The sequence below is a fragment of the Cajanus cajan genome, chromosome 2 (genome assembly GCF_000230855.2).
Source record: "Cajanus cajan strain Asha chromosome 2, NIPB_CcT2T_4, whole genome shotgun sequence".
Taxonomy (NCBI): domain Eukaryota; kingdom Viridiplantae; phylum Streptophyta; class Magnoliopsida; order Fabales; family Fabaceae; genus Cajanus; species Cajanus cajan.
Window position 1 is genome coordinate 76833543 of NC_138518.1, and position 10651 is coordinate 76844193.

A 10651-nucleotide genomic window follows, 5' to 3' on the forward strand; every position below is an offset into this window, starting at 1 on the left:
CTGAAAGATACTCTCAATATATACTACCACTCTACCAGACAGGACATCAATTTGCATGTTAGAATTGTCAGCAAAAATCTGTCTAGAGGATTACTTCATAGGCTTGAACCGCAAGAATTCCACCCAGTTGTAGTTATTTACTCTATATTATACAATAGGATATTTTAGGATCAAAATATATGTTTAAACATACAAAATATATTTAAGTTTATGATAAAAAATTTATATTATGATATAATATTTTTTAACTATCAATGATTTCTCTTTAAAATAAATTCAAATCCAATTTAAAAATATAGATAAAAATGACATATTGAAAGTTATAAAAGGTTAATAAAATTAAAGAAAAAAAATCTAAAAAATATTAAAAAATAATTCTTAAAAATGCTATAATTTAATATAGTTATTTTAATATAAGGATCTTAAAAACAGTTTCTCAGAGAATCTCAATATTTTTTCATTCTCTTATTTAGAGGTGCATTTCACAAACTAACACCAAAACTAACTAATAAAAAAAATATCGGTTTACATATGTTTTTAGTCTCTCTAATTTAGGATAAATTTATTTTTTGTCCTTTAAATTTAAAAATTGATGTTTTAGTCCCTATAATTTCAAGAAATCTTATTTTAGTCTTTATATTTAAATTTTGTTAAAAAGTTTATCAAATATTAATGCATAAAATTGACCTATTGATGTTCTTGTCAGTAAAAATATCACATAAAATATAACCATCTTAATTTGTTATTTTTAGATATGTTATTAATGATCTAAGGAACTAAAATAACAATTTTGAAAATATTCTATCTCAATTATTTATCATTTTAAATCTACCATGTTTTATCTATATCTCTAAATAAAATTTCAGCAATTTCTTAAGGAAATTATCAATTGTTAAAAATATTCTTATATCATGTTCTTACCAGAAATCTGCTGTAGAGATGATCCTCCGAGTAAGATTGGTGAGCCTCCTTCGCTGGTACGCTTGATGCTCCAAGATGGGGGTGGTACCTGCAAAAGAGACTCCGATGCTAAAGTTAGTGTTTGTGGGTGTATGAGTCTCGTATAAGTAATGCACGTACCTTTGTGTGTATTAGGGTTTTGTTGGGCCTTGGGCCCGAGATCAGTTTATGACCTAATTGGATAGCGAGTCGATGTCGCCTAGCGCGTGTCCGAGGTCACTCCGCGCTGTGATGCCGAGCTCAAGCTCGGCATAGCGGTACGGATAGTACACTAGCCCCCCAAGCTCCGAAGACCGTAGGTCTTCGGAGTTAAGACCGAGCTTGACAAGGGGTCGTGACTTTTCGCGTACGCCTATTTGTCATGACGCCATGTGTCATAACCGTCACCTCGTTCCCATAACGCGTGGGCAACGCAGTGACAAGATTGTATTTTTATTTGTTTGATGACGTGGCCTCTTTGGGCCGATGTGGTGTTCCGATGTCCATGTGTCGGGCTGAGGAGTTCGGCAATAATGAGCTTACTGCTTGGTTAGGCTGGTAAACCTTTGACCGAGTCAACAGATTGGTGAGGGACAAGTCAGCAACTCGGCTGGCCAGTACATATCATAATTTAAATTATTATAATATAAAATATAATTTATATATTTAAATATATTTACATATAAACAATTTTAGTTATAATACATTTTATATATTAAAATATTTAATTATATAAAAAAATATTTATGTCGTGCAAATTACATACTAAATACTAGTAATATTACATTTCCATTCTAACACATTCCAAACCTTATTCATGTATGTTAGTCAAACCTCGCATTTAGACTGCTATTAGGAAAAGACAAACCTGAAATGTTTTTAGACGTAATTTTTGTCCAAATACATTATCACTTTTTAATCGTTACATTTTATTAAGAAAAATATTATATTATAATATTATATTGTGTAGATCAATTATTTCTATTTATGTCATTCTCCTTTTATCATTTTAAATGTATAGGATAACTAATATTAATCACAATTTGTCAACGGTTTAAGAAATTTTTTCTTCAATATTATTGCTTTCACGACTCTCGACAGCAATAACAATGAAGAAAACAACTGCTCGTTTCTCCATTTTTTTTAATGTAAATACTGTTTCACAGAAAGTAATCCTTAACGATATAACAATATATATTAGGAAGAGAATCATTAAGTTGGGCCTAAGGTTTAAATAATATGTGATAAAATTTTAAATTTTAATATTGTTATCGTGGTCGTAAAATAAGAAATATATATAATTTCATCATATATATTTTACTTAGGATAGTAGTATTCATCTTTCTGTATCACTATATTATAGCTGTAAAATAGTTGTTGATTTTTATGACCTTATTTAAGGAATGTAATTACAATTTTAACAACGACATGTTAGGAATTATTTTTTTTTCTCATTAAAAAAACTGTGTACAAATTAAACTAATAAGGTTATAATTTATCACATTGTAGATACTATCCAAATTTTCATTACGATATCGATTCCAATATATTATATCTTTTAATTCTACCTATATGTACTTTGATATTTATATATAAAAAAAAGTTAGATATACTTGTTCTTTCTAACCGATTAAATGTACGTATTTATTTTTAAGGGAATATTTGGTATGAAGAATTTTTTACTTTTAAGAGAATCTTAAATTAAAATTTTTAATTTTTTTTTATGTTTAATAGTTGTTCTTACCAGAAATCTGCTGTAGAGCTGATCCGCCAGGTAAGATCGGTGAACCTCCTTCACGGGTACGCTGGTGCTCCAAGATGGGGGTGATACCTGCAAAAGAGACTCCGATGCTAAAGTTAGTGTTTTTGGGAGTATGAGTCTCGTATAAATAATGCACGTACCTTTGTGTGAATTAGGATTGTGTTGGGCCTTGGGCCTGAGATTTGTTATGATCTGATTAGATAGTAGATCTCGTCTGGAGCAAGATCCCCGAGATCAGTTATGATCTGATTAGATTGCGGATCTCATCTTGAGCGAGATCTCCGAGATCAGTTATGATTTGATTAGATTGCGGATCTCATCTGGAGCGAGATCTTCGAGATCAGTTATGATCTGATTAGATTGCGGATCTCGCTTAGGCCGAGATCTCCCTGTGCGTACCCGAGGTTATTCCACGCTGTGATACCGAGCTCGAGCTCGGCATGGCAGTACGGATAGTACATTAGCCCCCCGAGCTCCGAAGATCGTAGGTCGAGGAGTTAAGTCCGAGCTCGTCAAGTGGCTGAGGCCCTTCGCGTACATCTGCCTGTCGAGATGCCATGTGTCATAGCCGTCACCTCGTTCCCATAACGCGTGGGCGGCGCGGCGACAAGATTGTATTTTTATTTGTTTTGATGGCGTGGCCTTTTTGGGCCGATGTGGTGTTCCGATGTCCATGTTTCATGGTCGAGCTAAGGAGCTCGGCAATAATGAGCTTACTGCTTGGTTAGGCTGGTAAACCTTTGACCGAGTCAGCAGTTTGGTGAAAGACAAGTCGATAACTCGGTTGGCCAGTACAATAGTTATTTATGGGAATCATTTTATTTTAGTTTTTCGCAAAACATTTTTTATAGAAGTGAAAATCTAACTTTCCTGAATTAAGAAAAAAAATTATATATACATAAAAGATCATAATATTATTTTTTTTAAGAAAATAATTAATATTTTTTTTAGTCATTATCACTTAAAGAACAAACATGAAAATACATTAATTTTATTAACTAATTAGAATATAAATTAAATTAAATAATTTATTAGACATATTTTTTTTATACCACTTTTAATTATATTATTTTTAAGAAAATAATCAATACAACATTTCATGTACAAACTTTTAATAAATTATTTTATTATGTTTTTTATTACAAAATATTTTATTGTTATTAAGTAGAAATTATTATTTATTTTTTATTAATTTTCTTGTTGATCTAATAATAACAATTAAATAATTATATAATTTTCATAAGATATGATATTTTGTAGTTATTTAAAAATTATAAATTATAAAATTTTATTTGTAACTTTTTACTATGATTTTTAACTCTTAAAATTAATAAATTTTTTAAGCAAAATAACGCTATATGTTATTTATTTATTTATTATTTTATAGTTTACTTATATTTTAATTTTAATTATTATTTTGATTGTTAATTTAATTTTTTTCTTCTTATTATGATAAATCATGAAAATTATATTTTACATTTTGATTTACTAAGATTTTACATATAGTTTAATCATATACAAATTGTTGATTTTTTATTTTAAACTAAATATATATATATATACATATATATATTTATGTTAGATTATAATACAATTACATCCTACAACTACAAAAACAAAGAAATTTAATTTTTCTTTTGTAAAAAAAATTTGTATAATCAAGAAAGACCTAATCTTTACTTTCCAGAAAATCTATGTTAATATTCATATGAATCTTTAGGAGTAAACTAAATGGTTTTTGAACAAAATTATTCTCTACCAAATACTCTTTTAATGATAAAGGCCTATTTATTATTTATTAGTTTAAATATGAAGTTTAATGTTCATAAATTGATAATATAACTTTTTTTCATTATTGACTAATAGGAAGTCATCTTAAATATATTGTTCCTTTAAAAGAACTCTTATAAATGACAGTAAGCAAACATTACAATTAATACTTATTTATGTTTTTTTACACCATATTTATTTATGTTAAATTTCACTTTTAATCTTTATTTTTCTTTCTTTTATCACCTTTATAGAAAATAAATTATAATTAAAATGTAATTTAATATAACTATTATTAAATATTAATTATTATATCATTTAATTAATATCATAATCGATAAGCATTATTAATTCTATAATTTTAACAATGCATTATTAGACCAACAAATTGTTGGTGCGAAATATTATTAAACATTAATATAAACATCAAATACAAACACCAATGTAATATAAGACCAACAAATTGTTAGTTTCAAATTGTTGTTTTATGAATGAAAAAATGCAATTAAAAGAAAAAATTATACTAAAAAATATAGTCAAATTTTTTGACATAAATTAATCATTAATAAAATTAATAAATATTTTATATTAATAATATAGTTTAAAAAAAACACTAATCAATTATAGTTGTAACTAATAATAAGTGTTGTTCCTTATAAACTTTAAAATACTTTAAAACATATGCATCGATGCATACCGTGGCACTAATAAGTGTTAGTTCTATTGTATGTTTGGATAGAAGATAAGAATACAAAGACTAAAGAAGAAAAGGTTTTTTTTTTTTTTTTTTGAATTTGAAGATTTCTCTTATTGAAGATAAAATGAAAGAAAAAAAATGAATTCTAAAATTATTTTTAAAAGTTTTGCCTGTTTTATTTTTTTCTTGAGCTTAAATTTGAAAATATTGTGCGTTATTTTAATGGTTTTCCCATTTCATTAAACAAAGGGGAAAAGTGGGTCATGCATGACATATCGTTGACAAGTTGATAGATTAATTTCACAAGAGAACAGACGAAAAAACAAAAAAGATGAAATAACATAACTTGCGAGTAAACGATAGGTGTTTATAATAATAATTGCCTCGTTAACAAAGAATTAAATATTATTAATGTTTGAAAAGAAAACAAGACGAGTTTAATTGATTGACGACGTGATAGCATATAGCTCCAGAACCTTTTACATCATTCGTAATTTAATACCAATTTTACCATTAATAAGTTCCAAGTTCATGGCTCACTCGACTTTGTTACGGCCTGCACCTTCCAACCACTTTATATATATACACTATACATTTCACATTATTCCTGCAAGTTAAAAACTAAATACTCACAAATGTCGTTAACACACCTATTAAAAAAAATTATAAATAACAAACATTTTATAAATTTCATAATAACTTTTGATATATATATATACATATGATTCACATGATATTGATGTAATTTTTGTCCACTATTATATCGTTCAATAATTTTTAATTAAATGTGATTTTTTTAAAACTTATCACTAGAGTGAAAGTTTCTTATTCTTAGATTATATTACAGAATTTTATAATAATATAATATGATTTGATACTTCCTTTTTATAAAACAAGATCAATATAGTATACATATTTCAAAATATATTAAAATATGAATACTTTGATTATCTTCAAATTGTTGTTTAATTTTAACAAAATTGAATATACACATATAAAGTGATATGAAGTTATAATTCAATAGTTAGATCAACAAAATTTACATTTAATTAAAAATTATTTTACGGTGTAAGAGTTGGTAAAGTTATATTGGTGTAGTTTGAACCCTATCTCTCTCTTATATATATATATATATATATATATATATATAATTTATATATTTTTTCATTTCTCTTTATTTTATAACATTTTAATCTTTGTCAATTTTTATTTCTAAAGGGAGTTGGATAATTCTAACATAACCAATTAGCTTAAGATTATTAAGTATTATTCAAATACGTATTTTAAATATTTTTTAGACTAAAGCTTACAAAATTAACAAAATGGCTTTAATGCCACCAAAATAACTAGAATTTTCGTGAAAGTTGTTGTGTAAATGATTTGAAACATGTGTTTCTTATATAAGGATTGAGGTTGATTCTCATCTTGAACATGAAGTTATAATTGAAAGTATCATTTTTATCTCTGGAGTGATTTTCATATAAGGGTAAAGTGATATCTTCTAATTGTAACTTCATGTTTAAGTTATAATTTAAGTCTTAATCCATAATTAAGAAAAATAGATAATAAATTACTTTTATTAGCACCTTTCGATAAAAATTATAAGAATTGTATTTCATATTTAGAACTACAATACTAAAAATAATTATTAATATTTTTTTTAACAATCCTAATTACTATATAGAATTATCAAAGTAACCTAGACCTTCTAATCAAATAACTTAATATAAATATTATTAAATATTAATTATTATACTACTTACTTAATATTAGTTAATAATTAATATTATAATTTTAATGATTAATGAATAAATAAAATTATATTTTAAAAAATTAGAAACTAAAATTACATTTCAAATATTATGAAAGGGGATGAAAAAAGTATTTTTTTTTTTATAAAAATCATGGTGAATGTTATATTTATAATATAAATTGGTTAAAAAAATATCATTTCATGATAAAAAAAAAAATATATATATATATATATATATATATATATTATAAAAACCCTCATTTGGAGTTCAATTATCATGATAAAAAAAAGAAAGTATTATTTAGCTCTATAAATTAATACATGGACATAATTTAGATAGAATAAATATGATACTGAATTATTCTTTAACTAAAATTAAAATTAATGTTAATTATCAAAACAAAATATCAATTTGGATTAAAGAATAATATGAATAGGTTTTTATTTTCTATATCCCATGAATTGGGCCATGGACGAGAGATGGAAAGCCTATCAACATGCGCATTTAGTCATACCCAACAAAGCCCCCTTTTATATAAATTTGGGCCTGCCTACTGCTCACGTTTTCCCCCGGCCCCATCTGCTTCACTTATAGTTCGTCACTCATCACCTTCCCTAGTTCTTAAAAAAATAATAGTTGAGTAAATTATTAAAATAAATAAATAATTATGATATACAAAAAAAAAAAAGTTTTTATTATTAAAACTAGTACAAATGGTTAGATGGTTGTATTTTTTAATATATAAAACTTAATTGCATGGAAAAAGTTATACCTCTTACTAGAATAGGGTACATAATAACACAGTTTTTTTTTTATAAAGTTTATTTATTCTATTTAAATTTTAAAACAAAATATTTTTAATTACACACAGTACATTTTTTTTTCCATAAAAAATATAGGAGCATAAGAAGAATTAAAGCTGTCAAAAACCTTACCTCGGCAATTCCAACGTTGGTGAGTGAGAAGTGAGAAGAGGCACGAAGCATAGTCTTCTCCTTGCGAGTAAGTTTCTCTGAATAAGTCCCACTAAACCTTCTACTCGTTTACAAACATTCAATTCCATGTAATGTTTTTCATTCATACTTCAATTCAATCGCACCCTTCATATCTCTTTACTTTACTTACATAGATGATGGAAGAAACTAAAGGAAAATATGCTGCTGATATTTCCTCCATAAAAGAAGCACATGCCCGAATCAAATCACTCGTTCATAAAACTCCACTTCTCTCCTCCACCTCTCTCAATGCTATGTCAGCAAGATACCTCTACTTTAAATGTGAATGTTTCCAAAAGGGGTGGGTCAAAAATTATTACTTTATCAATTCTTTTCTATAAAATCAACAACTTAGATTCATGCCACACTTCCTTCTCTCTTCTTTGCCTATCAGTGGAGCTTTTAAGTTTAGAGGAGCCTCTAATGCTGTTTTCTCTCTCAATGACGAAGATGCTTCTAAAGGGGTTGTAACACACAGCAGGTTTGTTTGCTATGTGCAATTGTGCACTAATTCTAGTTGATTTTTTTTTTTTTTTTTGCTAAGTTAGAGTTTGATCCCTCATTTTTTTTTTCAATTTGGTCCCCTAAAACTAAAAAAATCACTTTGGTCCCTTAAATTGTCAATGTTAGATCAAATTCGTCCTTTAGTCGATTTATCACATTAATCTGGTCAACTTGGTAACATGCACAAATTGTGAGAGATGCTAAGATTGCCAAAATTAACACCATTAGGGAAAAGAAATTGTTGGAAGGACCTACTTGACCAACAAAAACATTTTAAGAGGGAAACTTTTTTAGACTTACGGATCAAATTGAAGTCAGAAATAAAAATGAAGGACCAAGATTCTATTTTAGCATTCTTTTCTCTTAATAAGATTCTCTAGAGCTCTGCTGATTGTGTTCTACAAAATCAGTGGAAACCATGCTGCAGCATTGGCTTTGGCAGCAAAGCTACGGGGGATCCCTTCATATATTGTTGTTCCAAAAAATGCCCCAACTTGCAAAGTTGAGAATGTAAAACGGTACGGTGGTCAGATTGTCTGGTCTGAGGCATCTGTTCAATCAAGGGAAGAAGTTGCAAACAAAGTGTGGCAAGAAACTGGTGCTATCTTTATACATCCATACAATGATGCCCGCATATTAAGGTACAATATTGAATGTTGATTATTGTTTAATTTGGTTCCGGTGAAATGCCCTGTCAATCAACTTGTTTTTAGGAATAATCTTGGGCTGGATTCCTTCTTTCCATAGCAATTTACCAATTGGATCATGTAGTGTAGCCTAGCTAGTTTTTCTTCTTCTTAAAAGTAGAAGCTCCTCCAATTGGCATCTGTATGGAAGCTTTGTTTATTTGGCTGTTATAATTTTCTTTCAACTATAAAAAACTACCTTTTATTTCTTTAGAGCTTCTCTACAATTGTGTTTGGCCTAACTTATTCTCTTAAGCAGAAGAGAAACCTAAAAAAATTGGGCCAATTGCAACCTAAGTGCAGCTTTTAGCTTTATTTATTTTTACACACCTCGCTATAATTCATTGGCACTCAGACATCTAACACGCATCTCTTCTGATACTCTTTAGTCGTTCTTTCTCGATTCCAAATTAATTGCTGAGCTGTATGATCTATGATACCATGTGACTGTTTGTTTTATTCAACATCAAAAACTTGACATACTACATAGGCTTGATCTATAGGAATTTCTGACTTGCACAACATTGCACTTTAAACATGTTGGTTTGTTCTTGCAGTGGCCAGGGTACCATATCCTTGGAGATTCTGGAACAAGCTCCACAAATAGATACGCTAGTGGTACCCATAAGTGGTTTGTTCACTTTTTGGCTATCAAACTGTCAACCAAAATGTTATAAAATTTGCATTAATTTCAAACTTTTTGGTTTTCCAACAAATAAAACTGCAGGTGGTGGTTTGATATCAGGAATTGCATTGGCTGCCAAGTCCATTAACCCAGCTATTCGTATTTTTGCTGCTGAACCTAAAGGGGCTGATGATGCAGCACAATCTAAAGCAGCTGGGAGAATAATAAGATTGCCTGAGACCAATACTATAGCTGATGGACTTCGAGCATTTCTTGGAGATTTCACATGGTAATTAACTCTATAGTAATTAGTTAAGAAGTGAACTGAAAATAAAGTTTTGAGGTCCTTTTCTGTTCACTGGCTTTTTTCCCCGTCTATTGGTTATTATTTTATGGAGATGCTTGTTTTTAACATTCCTCTTATGTTGATTTGGCATTTTTGCTTATGTACCATGTTATGATGGTACAGGCCTGTAGTACGGGATCTTGTTGAAGACATTATAACAGTGGAAGACAGTGAAATAATAAAAGCCATGAAACTATGTTTTGAAATTCTTAAGGTTGTTGTTGAACCAAGTGGAGCAATTGGTCTTGCTGCTGTTCTATCCGATACTTTCCAGAAAAATCCTGCTTGGAAGGATTGCAACCATATAGGAATAGTTGTTTCAGGAGGCAATGTTGATATGGCCATGCTTTGGGATTCTTTGAACAAAGGAAGCTGACTTATTTTATTTTGCTTGTGGACCTTCATTTTTCTATATTGGAGTGTAAATGATCTAATTTGTATGTTATGGAAAAGTCTAATTCCATTGCTTCTAGTTAATTTGTTGGGATTGAGATTCTTATTTGTCAAAAATGAATTTTAACAGTTGTTTTCTTCTTCTTTTCAAGTAAAGATTAAAGCTGATAATAGAGTGGA

The 10651-nt window shown here is 28.3% G+C and overlaps 1 protein-coding gene across 1 annotated transcript; it reads left to right on the forward strand.

The window, feature by feature from the left end:
- The first annotated feature begins 7811 nt into the window (after positions 1–7811).
- SR (serine racemase) lies at positions 7812–10600 on the forward strand. Its single transcript, XM_083069120.1, has 7 exons — positions 7812–7924; positions 8052–8218; positions 8312–8398; positions 8832–9062; positions 9665–9738; positions 9835–10021; positions 10202–10600. Exons 2-7 carry the CDS (start codon positions 8052–8054, stop codon positions 10452–10454), a joined length of 999 nt encoding a protein of 332 aa, XP_082925246.1. The 5' UTR covers positions 7812–7924; the 3' UTR covers positions 10455–10600.
- Positions 10601–10651: the final 51 nt, after the last annotated feature.